At 52.9% G+C, this 27,673-nt stretch overlaps 1 protein-coding gene across 1 annotated transcript; it reads right to left on the bottom strand.

Annotated features, from left to right (window-relative positions):
- Window positions 1-683: 683 nt before the first annotated feature.
- On the bottom strand, window positions 684-26,907 carry carm1 (coactivator-associated arginine methyltransferase 1). The gene is made up of 16 exons (XM_030089767.1): window positions 26,706-26,907; window positions 16,829-16,954; window positions 15,631-15,737; window positions 13,217-13,321; window positions 12,904-13,014; window positions 12,248-12,425; window positions 11,720-11,810; window positions 9,996-10,077; window positions 9,762-9,847; window positions 9,246-9,335; window positions 9,027-9,164; window positions 8,714-8,803; window positions 6,123-6,235; window positions 2,801-2,878; window positions 2,341-2,409; window positions 684-1,858 (listed from the first exon to the last, which is right to left on the bottom strand). The coding sequence occupies exons 1-16, from the start codon at window positions 26,884-26,886 to the stop codon at window positions 1,719-1,721; spliced, it is 1,785 nt and encodes a 594-aa protein (XP_029945627.1). The 5' UTR covers window positions 26,887-26,907; the 3' UTR covers window positions 684-1,718.
- Window positions 26,908-27,673: the final 766 nt, after the last annotated feature.

Below are 27,673 nucleotides of genomic sequence, written 5' to 3'. Positions count from 1 at the left end.
GGTTCTAGAAAGTCTCCTCTGGGTCTGGTTCTAGAAAGTCTCCTCTGGGTCTGGTTCTGCAGGACGTCTCCTCTGGGTCTGGTTCTGCAGGAAGTCTCCTCTGGGTCTGGTTCTACAGGAAGTAGAACCAATACATAGAACCGGAGTGCCTCAGATAAGTTCAGTCTGAAGAAGAACGCACAGCCTGTAATGGATCCACATTTAATCTGATTTTCTTTTTTAATTGTTTTTGTGAAACAAAAACAAAGAAAAAACAAAGAAAAAACAAAAAGACAACAGAAACATTAATCCTACAAAGACAGTTTCTTCTTCATCTCTCAAATCTTTCTAATGTAAATCCAAAAAGGTGAGACTGGAAGCAATGCAGACATGTGTCAGTGTTTCCTTTCAGACGGATCGGGGCGGGGGGCCGGGGGGGGGGGGGGGGCTGAGGGAGGAGGGAAGAGACATGTCCATCCGTCTTCAGCTGAGCAGCTTCACAGTTCAGCCTTCAGGATCGACTGAAACACTACAGATCATCACCCAGTGCTGCTGCTGGTCCTGGAGGCTGATATCTGTCACACACACACACTCTCTCACTCACTCTCTCACACACACACACACTCTCACTCACACTCACTCACTCACTCACTCACTCTCTCTCTCACACACACACTCTCTCACTCTCTCTCGCACACACACTCACTCGCACACACACACACACACTCTCACTCACTCTCTCTCGTGTGCGCGCACACACACACACACACACACACACACACACACACACACTCTCTTCCTCCTCCACCCTGGGATGTTCTCAGCCGATTGGTGCTTCAACCTGCTGCCCCCCAGAGGAGAGAAGTGCCACTGTGTCTGCTGTGTGTGTGTGTGTGTGTGTGTGTGTGACAGTGTGTGTGTGTGTGTACTACGGTGGCTGGGAGGGACCAACAGGACCTAAATGAGCCTTTTTGATGGACGAACCATGAGAGTCACTCTAAAAATCCAGTTCATAAAAACACATAAAATGAAAATGTACAATGCTTCCATTTGAGACGCCGGCGGGGAAAAAGGATCACTTCCTGTTTGCTGTCTGCGGGAGCAGTGAGGAGAGGGGACTACTTCCTGTTTCCTGTCGGGGTGTGGGCGGAGCCGAGGCTGTGGGGAGGCAGACATGCTGAAGCTCGCTGAGCAGTTCCACCGTCGTGGTTTTAAAGCTTTAGGAAGGTTCAAATCAAAAGAACAGATATGTAGACGGACAGCGAGAGAGCCTCTCCTGTCAGGGTGGACCAGGCACACCAGAGGACTGGGGGGGCGGGGGGGCGGGGGGCGGGGGCTCCCTAAACCTCACTGACAGTTCAGAGCTGCTGGAACACCAATAAAGGTTTATTCATCATGAGACCAAGAGAACCAGAGTTCCCCCAGTCTGAGGACTGAAGCAGTGTCCAGGCCCACCCTGGACTAACACTGGGGGGCCGGGGGGTGGAGGGACGAGGATACACATCAGGGTGGAGGTGGAGGGCAGTCATGATCCTGGGGGGTTAAAAGCAAGACAAGAGTCTGGACGGATACAGGAGCCTGGAGCCGTTCATCTACTGGAGGACAAGAAGAAGCTGCTGGGGGGGGGGGGGGGTCTGGGTTTGGCTGCAGTTTGGAGGGGTCAGTCCAGTTGAAGGGCGGGGGTGGGCTCTCTTGTCATGCGGGGGTGAGGTCAAACAGGTCTCTGTGCGGTCTGGGTTCTAACTGCCGTAATGCATGGTGTTGCTGGGGATGACCATGGGGGAGGCCATGGAGATGGCCGCCCCCCCCATGGTGAACTGGTTGGTGACGGGGTAGTAGGTCCCACTGCTGCTGGGCCCCGACTGGCCTGTAGTGGCTCCTGGAACCAGAGGACAGACACACACACACATATGACCTTCACCAGCACAAATAAAGGCCTGGCCCTAAACCTAAACCCAGTCCCAGTCCTAACCCTAAACCCAGTCCCAGTCCTAACCCTAAACCCAGTCCCAGTCCTAACCCTGACCCTTACCCTAACCCTAACCCACACCACAACAAAGCCTAACCCTAAAGAAATGTTTTTGCACTTTTACTTTTTTCAGTAACAACAACATGGTCAAGAAAACACTGTTTCTCCTACTTAGGACCGGAAAAAGGTCCCCACAAGGCACGTCGTTCCACGTTTTGCTATCCTTGTGGGGACATTTGGCCCCGACAAGGATAGAAATACAAGAACACACACACACACACACACACACACACACACACACACACACACACACACACACACACACACACCACACACACACACACACACACACACACACACACACACACCACACACACACACACACTACTCACCCTGAACGATGCCTGTACTCATGATGGAGCCCATCCGGGAGTGGGTGTGGTTTACTATCCCAGTGTTCACTGCGACCAATCAGAGGACAGACAGCAGTCACATACACACACCGTGGGTCAGGTGGCCGGAGAGGAAACCAGGCTGGAACCACTTTCTAGAAAAGCTGAAACTTTACATAAAAAGCATCGCTAACATTGAAAACTCAAGTAGTGCTCCATCTGCCGGTCAGCAGGTGCTGGTCTGGTGTTTCCTTTGCTTATTGTTGTCTTTCTATTTCATTATGAACGGTGTTATTTTGGTTTCATATTTTCTCCCCTGGCGGAAGAACTGGATTCTTCTACATGTAATAATGTGTGAAGGGTGTGTGTCTGTCTAAATGTTTGTTTTCGATAATTTTAACCAAAAAAACAGTCCCACAGACTGTGTCCCACAGATGTGTGTGTTCCGAGTGTGTCCTACCCAGAGGGATGAGGTTGTTGTGAGACACAGGCGGTCCACTCCCGATCACTGTACTGAGGTCATAAGCTGCAGGCATCCCTGAGGACGACAGGACACATTACACCATCAGGAGGGTGTAGCGCCTACACCGTCAGGAGGAGGGCGTAGCGTCTACACCGTCAGGAGGAGGGCGTAGCATCTACACGGCGTAGCGCCTACACGGCATAGCGCCTACACGGCGTAGCGTCGACACGGCGTAGCGCCTGCACGGCGTAGCGCCTGCACGGCGTAGCGCCTGCACGGCGTAGCGTCGACACGGCGTAGCGTCGACGGCGTAGCGCCTGCACGGCGTAGCGCCTGCACGGCGTAGCGCCTGCACGGCGTAGCGTCGGCACGGCGTAGCGTCGGCACGGCGTAGCGTCAACACGGCGTAGCGTCGGCACGGCGTAGCGTCTGCACGGCGTAGCGCCTGCACGGCGTAGCGTCGACGGCGTAGCGCCTGCACGGCGTAGCGCCTGCACGGCGTAGCGCCTGCACGGCGTAGCGTCGGCACGGCGTAGCGTCTGCACGGCGTAGCGCCTGCACGGCGTAGCGCCTGCACGGCGTAGCGCCTGCACGGCGTAGCGTCGGCACGGCGTAGCGCCTGCACGGCGTAGCGCCTGCACGGCGTAGCGCCTGCACGGCGTAGCGCCTGCACGGCGTAGCGTCGGCACGGCGTAGCGTCTGCACGGCGTAGCGTCTGCACGGCGTAGCGTCTGCACGGCGTAGCGCCTGCACGGCGTAGCGTCAACACGGCGTAGCGCCTGCACGGCGTAGCGTCAACACGGCGTAGCGTCGACACGGCGTAGTGCAGGGGTGCTCAACCAGTCGATTGTGTCACCAGGCAGACCGCGAGGTGCACGGGAACAAAAAAGTTTGTGTGGTAAAAAAAAAAAAACAGAAGAAGAGAGTAATGTGCGCGCGAACGAGCAAGGTCAAGGTCAAGGTCAAGGTCAAGTTTATTTATATAGCACATTTAAAAACAGAAACATACTGCCCCAAAGTGCTTTCCACGATTATTAACCCACCATTATATAATAAAAGGTCAACTATACGAAACATTAAACACAAGACTAAAACAAAAACTGTTAATATGATAAAATTACAACACCGAAAGCCTTAAAATCAACTTGAATTGAAAGCCAGAGAAAAGAAGTGGGTTTCCAGCAATGATTTAAAAGACTCAACAGAGGAAGCAGCTCTGATAGTGGGAAGAGTTTTCCAAAGTTCAGGGCCTGCAACAGCAAATGCCCGGTCCCCTCTGGTTCTTAGATCAGACCATGGGATGTCCAGGAGAAGCTGGCTGGAGGACCTCAAGGTTCTTTGTGGGGAACGCAGCGTAATCAGCTCAGTTAAGTAAGAAGGTGCTAAATTGTGCAAGGACTTAAAAACCAGCAGCAACATTTTAAATTGGATTCTAAAAAAGACAATGAAGGGAAGCTAAAACTGGAGTGATGTGCAAGCGTGTGTGTGCACGCTGGACTGTGATGGATGGAGTTACTTTGTGTGTGAATATAAATAATTTCCTTGGAAGTGTGAGAGCAATGTGTGAATCAACACTTGAAGCTGTAAAATGGTTTTTCTCTTCATCTTCTCTTCAACATGTATTCTGTTAGCTCAACAACCCAAAGAAGAAAACAAAGTGTGACAGGGAGCAGTGACTGGAGCGCTGGGCTCAGGGTCCACCGTTCCTCTGCCTTAAAGACAGGACGGCTCGGCGTTCCGACGTCAGACACTCCAGGCCAGAGAGACCGAGCTTTCTGAGGACACTGACCATGTGTTTGAGAAAGTCATGTAGTTTTCTGTTCTGAAGAGAAGTGATCTCTGACAGGAGAACCATGTGGTTCTGCTGAACAGTCCAGGTTCTTAACAAGAGAACCAGGAGAACTGAGAAAGTCTGGTCTGTCTAAAGAAATGAGCCGAAGCTGCTCAGAAGGATCTTTACGTTCTGGAGACTCCGACTGTTTATATGGGAGAGAAATGAAGCTGTGGAACCTGAGAGAACCCAGAGAAGAGCCTCAGCAGTGAACTACGGTGCTGAGCTGCACTGGAAGACTGTTTATTCAAAAGGTCTCGGAGTTTTGAAAATGAAATTTCTGTTTCAAGAGATGAGCCGAACCAGTGGAGACACTGACAGCTGGACCGGTGGACCTGGACCTGGACCGGGACCGGGACCTGCAGCCTGTCGGTGGTGGAGGACAGATTCAGCTCCTGTGTCTGAGAACTCCTGACTGGATCTCACTGGAGACAGAGTCCTCTAGTGGTCATAGCGCGCAACTGCGATAGAAGAAGATCACAGATCTCTGACGTCAGAGACAAGTCCGGCTCCACACCAGAGACAAGTCCGGCTCCACATCAGAGACAAGTCCGGCTCCACATCAGAGACAAGTCCGGCTCCACATCAGAGACAAGTCCGGCTCCACACCAGAGACAAGTCCGGCTCCACACCAGAGACAAGTCCGGCTCCACACCAGAGACAGGTCCGGCTCCACATCAGAGACAAGTCCGGCTCCACATCAGAGACAAGTCCGGCTCCACACCAGAGACAGGTCCGCCTCCACACCAGAGACAAGTCCGGCTCCACACCAGAGACAAGTCCGGCTCCACATCAGAGACAAGTCCGGCTCCACACCAGAGACAAGTCCGGCTCCACATCAGAGACAAGTCCGGCTCCACACCAGAGACAAGTCCGGCTCCACATCAGAGACAAGTCCGGCTCCACACCAGAGACAAGTCCGGCTCCACACCAGAGACAAGTCCGGCTCCACACCAGAGACAAGTCCGGCTCCACATCAGAGACAAGTCCGGCTCCACACCAGAGACAAGTCCGGCTCCACATCAGAGACAAGTCCGGCTCCACACCAGAGACAAGTCCGGCTCCACACCAGAGACAAGTCCGGCTCCACCGGTAAAAAACTAGTCAGGAGCACCAACAGCCCAGCTCCGTCACTGTCTTAGTTCTCCTCTGGACAGGGATCCGGTTCCAGATCACAACTTCTGAGCCTCAAACTAAACTATCACCAACTGAAACCAATCCTGAATCCTACAACTGACTACACAGCACTGCTGGATCACCCAGTCCTCCAGGACCCAGTCCTCCAGGACCCAGTCCTCCAGGACCCAGTCCTCCAGGACCGTCCTGGGACCAGACTGAAGTGGTCTGATGCTCCTGTGGATGGGCAGAGCTGAAACAGTCCAGGTAAAGCTCCATCAGGCCTACCGAGGCGGGCCTCGTCCTGGGCCCTGCAGCAGACACGTCCTGTCTAGTCACACTGAGTGTGTGTGTGTGTGTGTGTGTGTTCACCTGACACAGCCATCCCCTGACTCATGCTGTAGGCAGCGCCTGTGTTCCACATGTTCTCCGACGGGGAGGTGTAGTGTGAGCCGGGAGGGGGATTGGGGGTAGTGCCTGTGTACCTGCAGAGGACACACACAGTCACACACAGGACAACACAGTAGGGGTGGGCCATATGGCAAAAATATCATATCACCATTTTTTAAAATCAATATCACGATTTTATCACGATTCTTTTTTGTATTGATTTTTCTAGACTAATTTGCAAGCTTGACCATTTTCCCCAATGTTAAACATATAAAACGTATAAAATGTATTTAAACATGTAAAACCCTAAAAGAAAAAAAAACATTTAAACCAAAGAAACTGGGTTTAATTTAAATCGTACAGGTTTTTTTCTAATCAAAATGTGCAATGAACACAAACATAAAAAGTAATGAACAACAATAGAGTGCACTTTTGTAACACAAACTACACACACCAAATAGAAAGGGTCAATAAAAATGCAAACTTAGCTGGTTACCTCTTAAAGGGCAACAATTTTGAACAAAAACAATTTAACTTGAATATCTATAACCTGAGTGAATAATACAGCTGCTTGAGAACTATTTTTTGTTCAGAGATCTAAGCTTTGATCTCCTTTTAAAAATGAGGTAAAAGATAATGAACAATAAAGTACACTTCTGTAACACAAAGAACTGAACATACCAAATAGCTTTATAGCAGAGTTTTAATGGGAACCATGTCTTTAGCAAGGCGATAAGTACCGGCTTCAGTTGCTTCTTTCTAGGGGTGTCAACGTTTACAATTTTATCTACACGTGTAACCGGGACTGCTAATCAACGTGGAACCGATTACACGTGACCTCATAGATTTATCTTTTTCTACTGCAGTTGCGCTATATGACCACTAGAGGGCTCTGTCTCCATTGAAATGCACTACCTCAGAATCCCATTAAAGCTAGGGTGGTGATCTTGGAAAACTAGCATGTAGCATGAATGTAGCATCTCCTCAAGGCTCCGCCCAGCTCCCACCCCATTGGAGGAGCTCCCGTTGGGAGCGAACGCCCTGGACACGGAGGCGCCGCCCACACGGAGTTTGTGATCGCCTCCAATGTTATGAACCTTTCTGACTGCCGCACACAACGCGCATAGCAGCGCAGCGCGCCGCTCCGCTTCCTTCTATCTTTCACGCGAGCTGCGAGCGCCGAGAGCGCCTTGGCAACGCGCGCTCTGAACCAGGGCCAGTGCACGCCATTGAAATGAATGCGCAGGGGGCTGGTAGAACGGCGAAGGGATTTGATTGGTTTCTTAAAGGTATACTGGAGGATCCTTAGAACCAATCAGAATTGTATGGTTCCAACTTGTGATTGGGCAGTCGTAATGCCAATCAATGTGGGAACACGTTTGCGTGATGACGTATCATGTCGAGTCGCCGCCTCTGTGCGCGCGCTTGTTTCGAGCCGCGCATTGTTTAGGAAGTGACATGCAGCGGGAGCGACCATCGCAGAAACAGAAGCCGCAGAAGCGGCTTGTTCCCCCCGCGAACACCTCCGAACAGGGCCACCGGGAGGTCCCCCGAGCGGCCGGTGTGTTCTGGGCCGGCAGTCACAGGCAACCCCCCCCCCCCGCACCCGCTCTCAACTTATATTTTCTCCCAGTCTGCGGGTCGAAGCACGAGCTCTGCGGAGAATCCTCCAGTATACCTTTAAGAGCGGTCCACACATTACGATTGGTCGGAGTTTCTACTGTCCTTTGGCCGCTACAGTGGTCAGATTTTTCCCGCACCTTTTTCCGTCCTCATAATGTATTGACTTCTCCCAGGAGGCAAGGAGCATTTCACTCAGTATGACAAGAAGAGCTTTTGGACAACATCGTCTACCCGAGCTTTAAATCAAAGACGTCCCACTAGTTATCAGACAAAAGGGCCGTTTCAGCTCATTTCAACTTGATGGTATGCTCACTAAGTGTCTTGCCACTTTGATTTGTTGTATATAAAATCCCTTATGCTAGCTTGTGAACCACTAGCTAGCATTAGCATCGGTGCTAGCTGCAGCTCTCCACCTCCAGCTTGTTGGGGTGTTTCCATGGCGACTGGTCTCTCGTAGACCCCGTACTGCGGCTGTAACCCAGCTGAGCCTGACTCAGCCTCCACCCAGCAGTAGTTCCAGTTTTAAAAGCTGCCACAGCGCTCCGCTCCTTGTTAGCTGCCTTCGCGTCCCCGAGTCAACTTGAACACAACACCGACTGCAGGTTTTTTTTTTTGGTTTTTTTTAATCGTTAACATTTCTCCGCATGTATCTGTCATGTATGTGGAGAACTGCACTAGAGGGAACATTTAGTTCATGGTATTATCTGAAGCTTTCAGGAAACATCATCACTCCAAAACATATTATATATAGGTGAAACAAGAACGAGGAGGAGAACGGGCCCTATAGACGGTTTAACCATCTTTCTGATTTATGAGATCATCCGAAGTTATAATCCTTAACGATCTTACATCCTCATATCGCACACCCCTACGACACAACAACGCCACACACCTTTGGCTCGCAGGTGTGTGTGCGTGTGAGACTTGGACCGAAGTGTCAACACACTCACCTGAAAAAGGGGTTCTTCAAGTCCAGGAGGTTACTGGACTTTGATCCCGTCTGGTCCACCTGGGCAACGATACTGATGTCATAGCTCTGTCTGTACACGCACACGCACACGCACACACACACACACAGTGCTGTTAGTTGTGTATGAAGGTTCCATTGACTCATAGATCAGCATAAAATGACACATGGCGGCTCGGCTCTCCTCGGGTTATTTCTTCATGTGTCAAAGGGAATAAAACAAGACTCCAGCTCTTTGTGGACACTGCTCTACTCAGCTCTACGAGGTGCAACCCCTGGTTCCGGGCGCTCAGTACCTCTTGTTGGCCACCAGCAGGGCGGTGCCGGACAGCGTGTCCCCGGCCTTGGTGAAGAGGGGGGACTGCAGCAGACAGCGGACCTGGTACCAGTGGGTCAGGGGCTCCGTGGGGGCGGTGGACAGCCATATTGTCATCCTAGGGGGACAGGACCAGTCAGTGTTCAGGGTGGAGGGTCTGACGGTCTTCCTGGACATGTTGGACCCTAGCCTGACTTACACTGATCCCATGAAGGCCACGTCAAACCAGAAGGCCAGGCCGTGCACCAGGCCCGAGTGCATCATGTGGAACTTAAAGGGGATCTCTATCCTGCAGGGACAGGGACAGGGACAGGGACAGGGACAGGGACAGGGGCAGGGACAGACAGCAGAGCGGTCAGAGACGGTCCAGGCTCAGCAGGGATCCCGGGCGCTGCTGGAGTCCTCAGGGTGTCAGAACATCACGCTGGTACGTGGCACTGTTCTGTCTCACTGGAGCTCCCAGCAGGGGGCGCCACTGCTCGAACAGACTGGGTGGACAGGGCCTGTGAGTGTGTGTGTGTGTGTGTGTGTGTGTGTGTGTGTGTGTGTGTGTTCATTTCAGCCTCAGAGGAAATGCTCAGCAGGATAACCAGGAAGTGAGCAGCACAGTGATTCATGGTAATGGAGGACAAAGGAGGACAGGCAGGACGGCATGGCTCCGGAGACGAGCCGGTCCCCGAGCGGAGTGTGAGACATGCAGAGCCTGGACACACACCTGTACAGATCCTCCTCTTTGGCCTCCAGGAAGTTCACTGTGTACTTGACGGACTTGGCCATCAGGATGCGGATATCAAACGTGTCCTGGAGGGAAGGCAGAGCAACACTTAACGCCGACACGCCCGTCCCCGACACGCCCGTCCCCGACACGCCCGTCCCCGACACGCCCGTCCCCGACACGTCCAACTGACATGTCTGACTGACACTTGACCACTGACAGATGGTCACTCACCACAATTGGCTGACGGAAGTATTCGTCAACCGCTGCCCCCCGCAGGGCAGAGAGGTCGACACCATGGAAGGACGGCTGGTACCTGAGGACAAAGACATCTGATCAGACTCCCAGGCTGTTACAGAGGGAAGCACACACACCCATCTGAAGAACCACAACCCACAGCATTATTGTATATACCGTATTTTCTGCACTATAAGGAGCACGTAAAAGCCTGTCATTTTCTCAAACCCCAACAGAGCGCCTTATAAATCGATGCGCCTTTTTTGCGGGTATTACGGTAATCACCCTGATCACATGAGCAAACAACCCCTGCTTGCTAAGCTGCTAAGCTAGCTAGTTTGAACAGAACGGGAAACACGAAGCTTCAGGCATGTTCTCCACCTCCAACCTGTCAGTCACCATAATCACATAATTGCACCGCCGGCCGGCGTGGGGAGCGGCTGGACGCCGGGCGGCAGCCTGCACGCTGCGACTCCGACAACGACCGGCCCCCGCCCGGCAGCCCACCCGCCGGGACGCCGGGAGCGGCCGGCCGGCTGCGGCTGAGCTGTCGGTGGGACGCTTCACTCAGGAGACGGCCGCTGGCTGAACCCCGCTGACCGAGCGATTAGACCAGTCGTGGCTCTGAGCTGCACATCGTGAAGAGGAGCGATCCTCAGTCAGACTGGCTCTGATATGTCGCTTTACTCACACATTTCAACTGAGAATGTCACCACCTAGACTGCCAGTATGTGTTTCTCTCATACTATTCTATACATCCTATGCACCTTAAAATGTGGTGCGCCCCATGTATGACATTTTTTTAAATAAAAGCCATTCATTGACTGTGCGCCTATTAATCCAGGGAGCCTTATAGTGCCGAAAATACGGTAAAGGTGGGAGGGGCTAACATGGCATCCCCACAGCGTTCTCATTGGCTGTATATAAATGTGGGTGGAGCTAACGTAGCGTCCCCCACAGCGTTCTCATTGGCTGTATATAAATGTGGGTGGAGCTAACGTAGCGTCCCCCACAGCGTTCTCATTGGCTGTATATAAAGGTGGGCGGGGCTAACGTGGCGTCCCCCAACAGCGTTCTCATTGGCTGTATATAAAGGTGGGCGGGGCTAACGTGGCGTTGTGAAGCTTCCAGCAGGTCGTCTCCATACTGGACTCTGTAAACCAGGTGAAATGTGATTGGTCCAGCCCGTCACATGACCGCATCACGTGGACAGAGGAGGAGCTGTGATTGGCTGATTGATGATAAACTTTAACTCCTAAAGTCAAATCAACAGACTGATGTGAAGCCAGAGTCTGGTCCAGAAGAACCTGAGCCAGAGACCAGAACCTGGTCTGGATCCAGGAGCTTAATGCTTATTGGCACTCTGAAATTCAGCATGTTCTAATGGGTTCAAACGGGACCGGGCTTCTTTTTTAAACCAACATCAGTGCCCCCTGCTGGAACTTTCCTGGAAGTACAGCTTTACTGCACTCCTGCCAGACTGAGGAAGTCTGAAGTCTGTATAGTAATAAATAAAAATATCATGAACACTTCCAAAAACATTGACATTGCTGTTTGTACTTGAACCAAAGCTAGAAAAGGAAAGTCCTTCTGTGTGAGGAGGCAGAGAGAGATTTTCACTGTGCTGAGGAGCAGAGCTGAGAGGAGGAGCCGACACCCTGACCCTGACCCTGACCCTGACCCTGACCCTGACCCTGACCCAACCGCCAGGAGCTTCTCACCAGAAGTTGGCCTTGGTGAACTGCTCCATGTAGAGCTGCTCGTCTGTGAAGGGAGCCAGGTGGACGTCTCCAATGGTGGGGAACATTTTACCTGAGGACACACAACACACACTTCCACTCTCCTGGAGACAAACACACTCCAATACTCACATTACAGTTACTAAAGACTCCTGTACAGCTTTACCAGATAACCTCAGTACAAACTGCTCCTGTGAGAACAGTCCACCTGCTGCACAGACAGACTGCAGATGTGAGGGTTAGCATTAGCATTAGCATTACCCCTAACCCTGTGCTCAGGGAGTCTGATCGTCCCGATCTGGACCAAACTGAAAATCAACCCTTTTAATCCGTCCAGTGAAAACTGACAAAACAGTCAGTCAGTCAGTCAGTCAGTTGTTCAGTCGTTCGCTCAGTGAATGTGAGTTTGTCTGAAGTCCGTCCACTCAGTGGGAGGACAGACGGGAGACGTCCCCTTCCAGACGTTGTGAGCTGCTCCCAGGAGAACCTGGGCGGAGCCCGGCCACTCACCGTTGGTCTTGAGGAACTTCTTGGCGTGCAGGTAGCTCTCCAGCATGCGCTCGTTGAACAGCATGTAGCCCATGGGCTCCGAGATGATGATGTCCACCTGCTCGGGTAGCGTCACCTCCTCCACCTTCCCCGGGATGACCACCACCCGCTCTCCCAGACGGTTACTGTTCACCAGCACCTGCACACACAGCAGGGGGCGTCAGGACTCCGCCCAGCTGTCACACACAGCAGGGGGCGTCAGGACTCCGCCCAGCTGTCACACACAGCAGGGGGCGTCAGGACTCCGCCCAGCTGTCACACCCGGGTACCGGACCGGCTCCTGGCTCCGGGACGACCCCAACACCCCAGTCCAGATGCTTGGCTAATTTCAAGTGTGGAGTTGGAACACTGCCTCCACAAAACCACAGACATAAACATGAGCTGTTTACCCATCATGCACCTTCTGTCCAGTTCACCTGCACACCTGAGAAGTGAGAGGCTCACAGCAGAGAGGACAGAGTTCCTGAACGGCCAATGAAAATCTCTGAAACATCTGAAGCTGGCAACATCACCAAATGCACCAAAACTACTAGTTCAGCCTCTGTCTCTGCGCGCGTGCGTGCGTGTGTGCGCGTGCGTGCATGCGTGCATGCGTGCGTGTGCGTGCGTGTGTGTACCTCGGCGTGCTGAGCCATGGTGCTAGCCTCCACTGCATACACCTTTCTGGCTCCAGCCTGAGCTGCAAAGAAGGACAGGATCCCTGATCCACAGCCCACATCGAGCACCACCTGCACGAGAGGTCAAAGGTCAAACCACAGTGCAGCCGCTGAGCTGAGTGTGTGACACACGTTACAGCAGCTCCAACATTCAAACCAATGAGATCAAAACAGCAGAGGCAGTGTGGAAGAACAAGATAAGCTGTGTCCATGCAGAAGACACAGCTACAGGAAGTCTGCTCACGAGAATCAACACGCCGGCCCCGGAGGTTACCTTGTCCTTGAAGTCGCTGTGGTTCTGGAGAATAGCCCGCTGGTAAGTACCTGTCCGAACATAGTCCTGCATCATGTTCTGTTGCTGAGAGAGGTAGCCATAAAACTGCAGGGCGACAGGAGAAGAGTGGACAGAGGCTCAGGACAGCTGGACACAGGAGGACGAGGACCAGAGACCGGGGGGCCAGAGACCGGGGGGCCAGAGACCGGGGGGCCGTGGCAGCGGGGCTCAGTCCCGTTCAGCAGGGCTGTTTTGCTCAATGGCGCTCGGCACCGTGCCTGCAGCAGTGAACACCTGGACGGCTTTGAACGGCTTCATCCCGGTCAGCTGATGACCCCGGCCGGGTGGCGGGCTTCCAGCAGGCCGCCATGCTGGTCCAGCATGCCCCGTTCTCCTGCCAGCCCCGCCGCCGCCGCGGTTCGGTCCGCAGACCGCCCTCCGTCACCACGGTCTGCACAGCGACGACGGCTGGAGGAGGCCTGACTGACAGGACCGGACTGAACCCATTCTCAGAAAAACACTCAACATGGAAGACAGGAAATGTAAATGTACTCTTTCAAATTAAAACACTTTATCTCTCTTTGTAGCCAGTACCAAACGGTCTGGGGACTGGTAGCGGTCCGTGGCCCAGGAGTTGGGAACCCCTGGTTAAGGCACTTCAGAGGTTCTCGAGGTTAAACGGTGACATTCCTTCCAGTCAGGTGTGTTGAGTTCCTCCCAGCAGGGGTCCTGAAGCACCCAGACTTCTCTTCTCACTGTTTCTATTTATTTTGTGTAGTTTGTAGTTCAGGTTTCCTGCTGTGTGGCTGCCAGAGACGCTCTGCTTTAGGGCCGCTCGATTAACCGACACCGCATCGAAACTGAGGCTTCAACTGCTGCGGTAACCGAGCCGCACAGGGCCGAGGCTTTCAGAGGCGTGTGAGTGACAGACCTGTCCGCCAATCAAAACGTTCCAGTCTCGCGTTCCGGGCCACCGGCCAATCAGAAATGACAATTGGAAGCAAGTATGTCTGCACTGCACCGCTGCCGCTAACTACTGTCAGGTTGTTAACAACAAACCCTGCAGTGTGCTCTGCGGTGTCGTGAGGAGCAGAAAGTTTTCAGTGTGACTCGATCTCGGTGTGAAAAAGACTGAGATGACAGCAGGAGAGGGGGCGGAGCCACTGGTGTCAGAAGGAACTGGAGCTCAGCTGTTTGGACTCTGGGTTTGAAAAAAACAACATGGAGCCAGATGTAGACAGTGTCGCCGTGCAGCAGCCAGATCCAGAGGAAACACGGCTAGTTTATACCAACACCTCTACACATTACAGAAACGTCGACACGTCGTAGGTTATTCTCTCTCTCCCCCGATCGCCCCACAGCTCAGCCTTCATCCAGCATGTGATGCTCTCTCTCTCTCTCCATGAAAACATGAAGCTGTGAGGGAAGACGACCCAGAGCAGGATTACTGACCTGACTGTGATCTAAGAATATTACAGCAATAAGGATTATTATTTTACCCTTTATCTGTAGAGGCTGGCGAGTTTTTTTTTGTTTTTTTTGTTTTTTTGCGAGCTGAAGTTGGTTTCACAGTGGTGCCTATTTGCGGTTCTGGTTTTTAATTTCCATTTATTTCACGTTGAAAACTGTTGTCTAAGTAATGTTCTGTGAACCATGCAAGCAAGACCAGGATTGAATTCTGATTTGGACAGCATTGGGTTTTCATTATTTGGTTCCAGCCGTGACGCAGACAGCACGGCGGCGTCTCGCTGCCGCTGCCTGAAGCTTTGTCAAGTTAGTTTACATTATGTGTTATTTTATGTGTCAACTTGAGCAAGACCACGTAAAAGTAACAAGAATTTCTTTTTTTAACCATAATTTTAGCGGTTTTCTGCATTTGAAAATATAAAATGTGAAAATCACAAATCGAATCAAATCGCATTATTGGTCAGAAAAATCGCAGTTAGGTTTTTTGTCAAAATCGTGCAGCGCTACTCTGGTTACTAAAACACATCCAGCAGACAAGCAGTGATGCTGGCTGCTCTGCCGTCCTCCACATTCAAAGTGTGTCCGTCAACTTTGTTTTAGTCCTCTGTATGACTTGCTGCTCTGCCCCGCCGCCCCTGCTGTCCCCGCCGTCCCTGCCGTCCCTGCTGTCCCTGCTGTCCCTGCTGTCCCCGCCGCCCCCCCCTGCTGGGAGGAAGCTGTGCTGCGGCAGACGTCCCTGTCACAGCAGGCTGAGATGACTGGAAGGACGGTGAGTCCTACAGGCCTGCTGGAGTCTCAGCCTGGCGGCGTTCTGACCGCTTCCTGCTGCGCCGCTTCACTCCAATCAAAACACAGATAATCACACTGGGGGCGGGCCCACGCTCCAGGTCCAGGTCCTGACACAGTGACGGGATTGAGCGGTGACCCGCAGACGGAGGCTGACTGACCTGGAAATACTGTACAGCAGAGGACTCCTCTGTCCTGTCACTGAACACCGAGTGCTCGCTCAGGTGACCACGGCAGTTCTTCAACAGGTTGTAGAAGGACTGGAAGTCTGAGGGACACACACACACACACACACACACACACACACACACACACACACAGCTGAACCATCTGAGGAACACTTCACATGGGAACACACACACACCTGTCTAACTGTGGAGGTGGAGCTGAGGACTCGGTTCTGGCCGCCGCCTCCTCAGCGTTTTGTCACCGTTAAATCAAACATTTTGACTTTTCATCAAACTACGAGACTGAAATCAATGAAAATGAGAAATGAGCTGTTTTTCTTCCTTCATGTAGCGCTGCGAGCAGTACCAGGCCCAAATACCTGCAGTACCAGGCCCAAATACCTGCAGTACCAGGCCCGAATACCTGCAGTACCAGGCCCGAATACCTGCAGTACCAGGCCCAAATACCTGCAGTACCAGGCCCGAATAGCTGCAGTACCAGGCCCAAATACCTGCAGTACCAGGCCCAAATACCTGCAGTACCAGGCCCGAATAGCTGCAGTACCAGGCCCAAATACCTGCAGTACCAGGCCCGAATAGCTGCAGTACCAGGCCCAAATACCTGCAGTACCAGGCCCAAATACCTGCAGTACCAGGCCCAAACACCTGCCGTACCAGGCCCGAATACCTGCAGTACCAGGCCCGAATAGCTGCAGTACCAGGCCCAAATACCTGCAGTACCAGGCCCGAATAGCTGCAGTACCAGGCCCAAATACCTGCAGTACCAGGCCCAAATACCTGCAGTACCAGGCCCGAATAGCTGCAGTACCAGGCCCAAATACCTGCAGTACCAGGCCCAAATACCTGCAGTACCAGGCCCAAATACCTGCAGTACCAGGCCCAAACACCTGCCGTACCAGGCCCGAATACCTGCAGTACCAGGCCCGAATACCTGCAGTACCAGGCCCAAATACCTGCAGTACCAGGCCCGAATACCTGCAGTACCAGGCTAATATACCTGCAGTACCAGGCTAATATACCTGCAGTACCAGGCCCGAATACCTGCAGTACCAGGCCCAAATACCTGCAGTACCAGGCTAATATACCTGCAGTACCAGGCTAATATACCTGCAGTACCAGGCCCGAATACCTGCAGTACCAGGCTAATATACCTGCAGTACCAGGCTCCTACCTGCAGGGGAGGAGAACTGCAGCAGGACGCTGTTGCAGCCCAGGGTGATGATGAAGGACTGCTTCCCCACTCGGCTGCACTCTGTGTCTCTGGAAATGGAACACTTGAACACACTGGCCTCCTCTCCTGAAAACCACAGAAGAAGAAGACTCATGAGCGGCTGATGGGAACACTGCCCCCCTCTGGAGTTAGTGTGTGAGGCAGACGTTTGTGTCCGATGTGTTTCTGCTGCACTAACAGCAGCTAAACACTGATGGCTAACAGTGGCTGCACAGTCTCCACGCTGCACTTCATGACACTCATCCATCCACCGGCTCCGTCCACTGGTCGCAGAGGCAGTAGGCGGAGGCAGTCGGCGGCGGCGGCGCCACATACAGAATGACACGAGTCTTAAAACATCTGCGCTGAAGACGCCCGTTTGCGTTCAGCGTTTTGGGTCCACAGTGGAAATAATGAAGAGCAACCGAGTGACAGAAAGACACGGACAATGTGAAAGAACGGTAAGAAGAAGTGAAGACCGCTACAGGCTAACAGGAGCTCTGAGCTCTCTGGACGGACAGAGGAGGATTCTGGGTAAAGCTTCACATTTTTTGTTTGGACTTGATAAACTACTCCTCAGAGAGAGACCCCCTCAAGTCAGGGCGTCAACGTGCACACGGGTAAATGAGCCCTCTTGTGGTCATGAAGTGCAACTGCGATAGAAAGAGATAAGCAGTCACATGTCGGTTCCACGAGTAGAAAACTCTGTAAACACCGACTCCCCCACCCTCAAGACAGCAGTGTCGTTTCTGGCAGCCTATTTTGATTTAGTTTCAGTCTTAGTCTTTTGGACGAAATGCTTATTAGTTTTAGTCACATTTTAGTCATCTCTACACTTCATAGTTTTAGTCGACGAAAACCAAACAGGTTTTAGTCTTTAAAAAAGGCTTAAACAATACATGAGGAAAAAGACAGATAAAGGAAATTGTAAACCAAACAAGCATAATAAAATATACTTAAATGGCACAAAACCAACAGAAGACATTGATGCCTTTGAATATCAAATAATAAACTGGACTAGTTTGATACTTTACAACCTCAGTGCAGAGCTGATATGAGCTCTGCAGACAGATGAGAGGACTGAAGGAGTTCTGCTGACACTTTCAAGCTATTTTTATAATGTCCATACTGACATAAAGGCTGAGATCTTTTATTAAAACTGGTCTGTTATGTTTCTGTGTTACTGATTTGAACTGGTGAGAGGAACTGCCTGTTATTTTTTTGGAGGAGCGCTAAAGCCAATATTAAGATGGTTATTAGGAAAATACGACCATTAAAACAGCTGAAATAAACAAAATTAATTCCTTGGGTACTTGATGGTATGAAACACCTGGAAGTCTTCAAAGCTCAAATGACAAACAGAACTTGAGTTTGATAAACTTTGTGAGTATTCCTTACCTGAATTCTCTCTATACAAATTTTAAACGAAAGTGAAAATACATTTCTTCAAAATAAGACAACACCTGAATTATTTTTCAAAAAAGAAAAGAACAAGTAAAGATTAATTAGGTACTTGGGGGGAAAAAAAATCTTCACTAATCGATGGTGGGCTCCTATTGCAGTTTGACAGTCAGAACAAACAGTCCAACAGTGGATCAGATCCTCCGTCTCCACTACGAGGCGTTCTGTTTCATTTTCTGCTGGATTCTGATTAAAGTACGTCCATAAATCACTGCGTCTTGTCCTCCTGCTGAGCCCGCCGAAAGCTGCCGCCACGCTCTCCAGTGGCCGGTGCTGCAGCGCAGGCTGCTCAAACAGGAAGCAGCTCGTGAATTGCTGATATTTTCAGAGTAAAGCAGAAGATCTGCATGAACAAGCTGGGGAATCACATTTGTTTTAATTTATTTGGAAAGTCAAATACTGACATCTTCGTCTCGTTAACGAAAACAGCAGATCCGTCTCGTCACATTTCCGTCTTTAAAGACATATTTTTAGCTCGTCACGTCTCGTTTTAGTCACGGAAAAAAGGGGCGTTGATCAAACATTTTCGTTGTTGTCATCATTAACGAAAACAACAGACCCACGTCTCACTCTCACTTCACCCTCCTGGGAACAAGAACACACCGAAATACTGAAGAGGAAGGACATGAAAGACACCTGACCCCTCCATCAGCTCTTTACCTCCACCCTGACCCCTCCATCAGCTCTTTACCTCCACCCTGACTGCTCCATCAGCTCTTTACCTCCACCCTGACCCCTCCACCAGCTCTTTACCTCCACCCTGACCCCTCCATCAGCTGGGAGTTCAGGGGTCAGGTCTTGACTGACAGAGGTCTGACGGTGAAACTGATTTGCAGTGGAAGACAGGCTTCCCCCAGAGGAGGGAGGGTGTGCAGCTGGCCCACTGCCAGCTCAGGAACAGATCCTCCTCCACTCAGGGATTAAGAGCAGCCTTCAGAATTAAAGCCCAGCACTTTCTGGGAGAACAGCCAAACACGCAACCTGGACACTCGTCTGGATGGGACAGGGACCGGAACAGGGACCGGGACCGGGACCGGGACAGGGACTGGGACTGGGACAGGGACCGGGACAGGGACCGGGACAGGGACCGGGACACCGTCACTTAACCCAGCGTGATTCCTCTTAAAGAGAAGAGCTAAGCTGGTGCCGGTCAGCAGCACACTGAGGATGGCGCTCAGGCTCGGATTGACTTCCGGTCCCTGCGCAGGTCAAACCGTGCGGGGATGAGATGCTGACAGCTACTTGAAGCGTGTCGGTTTCCAGCTAATGCTGGCACCACGATAAGCCTGGCAGCTCTGGGTTTGATGGTCTGACCTCGTGTCCCGCCATCTGGAGAACCACAGTCAAACCAGCTGCCAGGTTCCCTAACAGTCTGACTGCGGTCCAGGTAGGGAGGTGGTTCAGGGTCTTCCAGTTCCTGTTGGGTTCCTCTAACTCCACGCCGCGGTAAAGGTTCCCCACTGGTTGATCAGCAATGCTTCAGTTTTCCTCATAACCTCATGTTGTGGAAGCTGTGGCCCATCTGGACCAGCAGAGGAACAGGCGCTCCGGGAGTCCGGTCGGTGTTGAAGCTCCGTCATGAAACACGGATAATCAGGGACTTTCTGAGCCGACAGTCCGTCTGTGACCAGACCGCTCCTCCAGCTGGCCTCAGAACCGCTCAGGACTCCAGACCCACACTGTTCACAGAGGAATCAAACAATGAAGACATGAACTTGAGAAAAGCCCAACAGGAGGAGAACAGCTCCTTGAGGGAGCTGGATCTGGAGCTGGAGCTGGATCTGGAGCTGGATCTGGATCTGGATCTGGAGCGACAGCCCAGGACAAACAGATCCAGCAACAGTTTTCATCCAACGGCTGTCACGATACACAACATGGGAGTGTTGAAGGGACAGCGTGATGCCACAGGGACCGACCCCACAGGGACAGACGCCACAGGGACCGACCCCACAGGGACAGACGCCACAGGGACCGACGCCACAGGGACCAACGCCACAGGGACCCAACCCCACAGGGACCCAACGGCACAGGGACCGACGCCACAGGGACCGACGCCACAGGGACAGACGCCACAGGGACCCAACGGCACAGGGACCGACGCCACAGGGACCGATGCCACAGGGACAGACGCCACAGGGACCCAACGGCACAGGGACCGACGCCACAGGGACCGACGCCACAGGGACCCAACGGCACAGGGACCCAACGGCACAGGGACCGACGCCACAGGGACCGACGCCACAGGGACCCAACGGCACAGGGACCGACGCCACAGGGACCCAACGGCACAGGGACCGATGCCACAGGGACCGACGCCACAGGGACCCAACCCCACAGGGACCCACGCCACAGGGATCCACGCCACAGGGATCCAACGCCACAGGGACCCACGCCACAGGGACCGATGCCACAGGGACCGATGCCACAGGGACCCACGCCACAGGGATCCGATGCCACAGGGACTGATGCCACAGGGACCGATGCCACAGGGACCCACACCACAGGGATCCGATGCCACAGGGACCGATGCCACAGGGACCGATGCCACAGGGACCCACGCCACAGGGACCCACGCCACAGGGACCCACGCCACAGGGACCCACGCCACAGGGACCCACGCCACAGGGACCCACGCCACAGGGATCCGATGCCACAGGGACCGATGCCACAGGGACCGATGCCACAGGCACCCAACACCACACGGACCTAACGCCACAGGGACCTAACGCCACAGAGACCCACGCCACAGGGACCCACGCCACAGGGACCCACGCCACAGGGACAAACACCAACCTACAGGGACAGGATGCAGACTAGAATGTGAGGGATGACTATCTGCTCGTGGTTTCTCGCTTCTGTGCAGTTCTTTTATTAGAATTATGAGCTTATATTAGATTATTTTATGTGTTGGGAGTTTGACTGGGGCGGTACACCTGTCAAACGGTAACGCAGGTGTCCTAAAGCGAGCTCAGGGAGGACAGAAACCTCCAGTAGAGCAGAAGGGCAAAAGCTGGCTTGATCTTGATTTTCAGTATGAGTACAGACCGTGGAAGCGGGGCCTCACCATCCTTCTGACTTTTTGGGTTTTAAACAGGAGGTGTCAGAAAAGTTCCCACAGGGAGAACCGGCTTGTGGCGGCCCAGCGTTCATAGCGACGTCGCTTTTTGATCCTTGGATGTCGGCTCTTCCTGTCATTGTGTAGCAGAATTCACCAAGCGTTGGATTGTTCTCCACTAACAGGGAACGCGAGCTGGGATTAGACCGTCGTGAGACAGGCTAGTTTTACCCTGCTGATGATGTGCTGTTGCAATAGTAATCAGTAGTAATTAGATATTTGTATTTTTATGGGGTTTTACGGTGTTCTAGTAGATATTACTAGGGATGTCCCAATGCAACTTTTTTTACTTCCGATACAATACCGATATCGCAACCTTGAGTTTTGGCCGATACCGATATTGGTCCGATACGATATCAGCGCGAATCATACATACTTTATTACTTATTTTTTAATGTGGAATGTTGGAAAAGGCTTGATCAAGTGATGTTACACAGAGAACAGCAGTCAGCAACAGTAGGTATGAGAAAAACTGACCCATTTATCATTAACCGATTGGTTACAAACATTTAAACCTTCAACGTAACATCTGCAGTGCTCTACAGTTGAATAAAATAAGAAAATAAATACATTAGAATATGCTGAAAAATAACCTAAATAACTCCAATAAAACCAAATTATACTTTAAAAGTGCAAACAATTCCAGTTCTCTTCAGTTAATTTTTACTGTCAGTAAATGGTGGAACAACTGAAGGCGAGGATGAAAATAACAAAAACAACACAACACTGTCACCGTCCAACTGCTCAAACTTGATAGTTCACAGCTCCAGCTTCACTGACTGGCTCTTAGTCTTCACTAAAAAAAACATGCTTCAAACATGCGATGAGGTTGGTCGTATTAAACTTTCTGGGTTCTCTGCCACCACGGGAAACTTCTGCAGGACAAGTGTTGCACTCAGCTGCAGCGTCTCTGTCCGAGGTCATGGTAAAATGCTGCCACACGGAGACTTCCTGCTCCTACAGTACCGCACACAGAGGGTGGTGTGATCACGTGGGCTCTGCATGCTGGATCACCCCTCATGCACACTGGATGCAGTCCGGCTCCGGTCCGGCTCCGGTCCGGCACACCGCAGCACTGTGATTCACACCGCCTGCGGTGTCTCCGCAGTCAAGCCGGAGGAGGTTGCCAGATCTGTCATTATCCCCCGTAGACAATTTGAAACCCGTTTTACTCAATAGAAAGCAGCCCAAACCGCCGTCTTGGATGAAAATGCACGTTAAAACCGTATTTGTATGATAAAAAATACGTCACAAACACATAATCATTTCATCAACCCGTCCGACGTGTTCAGAAAAGACGCTTGATTTGGAACAAACCCGCCCAATCTGGCAACACGGAGCTGCTCCGGTCACAGAGCTGGTTGGAGCCATTTTGGAGTCATTTGGCTTCTCAGCAGTGACGAAATGCAAAACCGTTCATTCTTCTAAAGCGTATAATGACTACATGACGTTGTTTGTTCTGTGTTCTACCAGAAGAAGTAAAAAAATAGAATATTAAGGCAAAAACACGACAGATTTTATTTTGAAGGGACTTATTTTGGAACACGTATCGCGTTTCCTTCGACTTGCTTCTGTCTGGATTGACGCAGTAGGGCTGCGGCGTGCGGAAAAATAGGATCTTTGCGGAAAGAGACGGAGCTCCGCAGAGGCTCCACAGCTGGACCGGAGCCGGACCGGAGCCGGACCGGAGCCGGACCGGAGCCGGACCGGAGCCGGACCTGAGCCGGACCGCATCCAGTGTGCATCGGGGGTCAGACACGTTCTATTGGCTGGATCCGGGTGCTCTTCTTCTTTGGTGTTTGTAGCAGACAGCACCAACGTTAAGGTGCATTACTGCCACCTACTGTTAGAGAATGTGAACCACAGTCACCTCTGGATAGAAGTGCTGGAGCGGAAAATGGACAGCTTAACGGAGTGCTTATATCGGAGATTTTAGATCCAATCCGATAAAATCCGATACTCGCTTTTTGGCTGATATCGGACCGACATCCGATATCAATATCGAATCAGGACACCCATAGATATTACAGTGTTGTTAAGGGTGTTTTATGTGTTCTAGTAGATATTACAGTGTTGTTAAGGGTGTTTTATGTGTTCTAGTAGATATTACAGTGTTGTTAAAGCTCGTGTCCGGAGTTTTGAAAGAGAGAGGTTTTTTTTTTTAATCCAACGTCTCAGGTGCCCCCTCCCTCTACTTTCATGAGCGACCAAGCCACGCCCCTTTAATTGCGCACGCGAATTATCGGTCGGGTGAAAATGAGAGCCTCCGAGTCCTACAGCATCCTCCATGTTGAGCTGTTTCCGGTGGATGTTCAGCAGACAGTGGATATATCCGAGGTGAGCGCGGCGGCTGCTGCAGAGCTAACTCTCCTCTGCTGGGCGAGCGGCCGTGCTCTCTGGCTGCTCCACACTTTGACTGACAACACGAGAATGCGGAAGCTCGAAGTCTATTGGCTGAAGCTGACCGGCGCTTTTCGGATAACATGGGGGTCTATGAGACGAAGGCGGAGCTCATAAATACATTTTTACATTGCTTTATGCTAATATTATATTGTAGTATGAACCAGACTGACACATTGAAGCTCTGTTGAAATATGATACATACTAGGGCTGTCACGATATCAAATTTTCTCTTCACGATTATCATGGGCAAAAAATATCACGATAACGATATTATCACGATATCAGCAAAAATTTAACTAATAATGGTACAAACATTCAGATTCATCTTTAATTTTATTTTTGTTTGTTTTCTCTCTTTTCCCAGATGAATTACAGTCAGAATACCTGTCAAATGAGGTGTTGAAACAATATGAGAACAGTAACTGTACAACTGCATACAAAAAGTGTAGTTACACTCAACTAATTAAAATCTGAAGAACTGATTAACAGAGGATCCACAGCAGAGGTGTAATTTACGTAGGGTTGGTGGGTTCTGAAAACCCTCGGCCCCTCTTGGGGTGAAATCCTGTCCCACCACCACACTGCCCAGGATTTTTGTTTGTTTGTTTGTTTAAATCGGAGGCGGAATGAGCAGCAGCTGCTTCTCTCCAGCAGAGGCGCCGCTACTGGCTAGAGCCCCGAGCTGAAGGGGGCCCCGAGGAACGGCTGATATTAGTCAATTTCAATGACAAATTTAAGGCGCTACACTAGACGCTGCAACGACAACGTGTCGAAAATCCCCCGCATGGGGCCCTTTTCCGAGTACTCACCGGTTAGTTGCTAGAAGGGGGCCGGCGGAGAAGACGGCGGATATCAGCGACACAACTTGAAACCCCCCGGACACATTACAATGACACGTCTGGAACCTACCTAATGGGGCCCCACTACTACCCGGCTTGCATCAACGTGCAGTCAGTGTTGCTAAACACACTTTTTTAGCCAGGATGGACTCGGGGAGGGGGGGGGATAAGAAACCAGCACCAGCTTCACATCAGGACACACACCGACTTCCTGTTGTTAACATCACTGGACTCCAGGTTACACCTTTTAACTATATCATCCATTCACTCACTCATTCTCTTCACCACTTGTCCTTCTTTTGGGTCACGGGGGGCTGGAGACAAACCCAGCCGAAAACACATCATAGCAGAAAGTCCCAGAAGCTCTGAGAACACTTCAGGAACAGATTCTGCAAAATGATCCTGATCTGCACCCCTGAACTGAAGTTCCTGCTCTGTGTCCTGCTCACCGTCTGGAGGAGACACTGGGACCCGGAGCTGCTGCTTCATCACAGCATCACAAGGTCACGGGGTCACAAGGTCAGCTCGTACCGATAATACCACCCCGCACCCTGCTGACTGCCGGGAGGACACACCGGAGGAGGACACACCGGGAGAGGACACACCGGGAGAGGACACACCGGGAGAGGACACACCGGGAGAGGACACACCGGGAGAAGACACACCGGGAGAAGACACACCGGGAGAAGACACACCGGGAGAGGACACACCGGAGGAGGACACACCGGGAGAGGACACACCGGGAGAGGACACACCGGGAGAAGACACACCGGGAGAAGACACACCGGAGGAGGACACACCGGAGGAGGACACACCGGAGGAGGACACACCGGAGGAGGACACACCGGGAGAGGACACACCGGGAGAAGACACACCGGGAGAAGACACACCGGGAGAAGACACACCGGGAGAAGACACACCGGAGGAGGACACACCAGGAGAGGACACCGGGAGAGGACACACCGGAGGAGGACACACCGGGGGGACCAGGGAGGACAGAGGGGACCAGAGAATGGGGTGCAGGGCAGAGCAGCGGGACCTGGGACCAGGCCTGAGAGTGGGCCCCTGCTCTCAAGAGGGGGGGGTTCCGCTTTCAGGAGGAGGGGGGGGGGAGGGGGGGGGCTGCTCTCAGGAGGGGGGGCCCCGCTCTCGGGCCCCTGCTCTCAGGAGGGGGGGGGGTCCCTGCTCTCAGGAGGGGGGGTCCCTGCTCTCAGGAGGGGGGGGGGGGTCCCTGCTCTCAGGAGGGGGGGGCCCCTGCTCTCAGGAGGGGGGGGGGGGGGGGGGGGGGGGGGGGGGGGTCCCTGCTCTCAGGAGGGGGGGGGGGGGGGGGGTCCCTGCTCTCAGGAGGGGGGGTCCCTGCTCTCAGGAGGGGGGGTCCCTGCTCTCGGGAGGAGCAGCCCTGAGGACCAGGCTATTGTTCCAATGAGAACAAAGATGAATGCATAAGTTATGAGGGCCCCTGGATCACGGATCCTCCTCACACCGGTTCCGAGTCCCTCTGAGGTCCGAACCGAGCTCCACAACTTTCAGTGAATCCCCGTCAGAACCGGACCTGGACCCACCGGGACGGAGAGCCGGAGCCGGGTCCGGCGGAGAGTCAGGGCAGTGATGCTCACCGGTCCCGGCTTCTGAAGCAGGCTCGGCTCCCGGGAGGGGAGCCCGGCCTCCCGGGTGGACAAAGAGGACTACCGGGGAAAGAGAGCGCGTGGACCCGGAGTCCGGATCGGAGCCGGGGGTTCTGGAGCGGCTGCTGCTGCTGGCTTTGTTAATGTGGCACTTTAGAAACAGTCCCGGCTCGTTTCCATTCACCACCACGAACCCCCCGACGGGCTGGCAGCGGCGGGACCGGGAGGCTCCGGGAGGCCCGCCCCGGTCCCAGGTGACGACTTTACGGAGAAAAGGAGGGAAAGCAGCGGGGCTCCGGAGGATTAGCATGGCGCTAACGCTAACTAGCCGCATAGCATGGCCGGCCGCCGGGGAGCGGGGAGCCGGGCGGCCGCGGCCGGGAAGAAGCGCTCACCATTGGAGAGATTGATTAGAGCCGCGTCCTGGGACGTCTTCACCTCCAGCCGCAGGGGCTGCTGCTCCGAGTGCCGCTGGATGTCTCCATTCGCGTCTCCGATGGAGAGGAGCCGCACGCCGGGGAACACCGACACCGCCATCTTCGATCTGAGTCGTGGAGACGGTTCGTCCGCTCGCATCCACACGCAGCTGGAGGCAGGCCGGGGCGAAGGGCGCCCCCCAGCGGCGGAGGGAGGTACTGCCACCCTCTGCAGTGAGCCAGCCGAGGCGAAGGGCGCCCCCCAGCGGCGGAGGGAGGTACTGCCACCCTCTGCAGTGAGCCAGCCGGGGCGAAGGGCGCCCCCCAGCGGCGGAGGGAGGTACTGCCACCCTCTGCAGTGAGCCAGCCGAGGCGAAGGGCGCCCCCCAGCGGCGGAGGGAGGTACTGCCACCCTCTGCAGTGAGCCAGCCGAGGCGAAGGGCGCCCCCCAGCGGCGGAGGGAGGTACTGCCACCCTCTGCAGTGAGCCAGCCGAGGCGAAGGGCGCCCCCCAGCGGCGGAGGGAGGTACTGCCACCCTCTGCAGTGAGCCAGCCGAGGCGAAGGGCGCCCCCCAGCGGCGGAAGGAGGTACTGCCACCCTCTGCAGTGAGCCAGCCGGGGCGAAGGGCGCCCCCCAGCGGCGGACGGGGGGTACTGCCGCCCTCTCCAGCCGGCCACCATTCACTTTAACCATGAAAAGAGAGCTAATGAGCCTACTCCATGGCTATGGAGTAGGCTCATTATTCTCCAGAATTATGATGGGGCCTGGATGAGGCCTTGTTGTTTAGATCTTTATAGGTTAAGAGATAGATTTTAAATTTTATTCTAGATTTAACAGGAAGCTGTGCAGAGAAGCTGATATTGTTCTGATGTGTTCTCTCAAACATGAACAACCTGGGGTTCAACGCTCTAAAGACAGTGGAGATGATTGTGGACTCGAGGAGGAA

Source organism: Salarias fasciatus, chromosome 4, assembly GCF_902148845.1.
Source record: "Salarias fasciatus chromosome 4, fSalaFa1.1, whole genome shotgun sequence".
Lineage (NCBI taxonomy): Eukaryota > Metazoa > Chordata > Actinopteri > Blenniiformes > Blenniidae > Salarias > Salarias fasciatus.
Note: the sequence above shows the minus strand (reverse complement) of the source record. Positions and strands in the feature narration are given on the sequence as shown.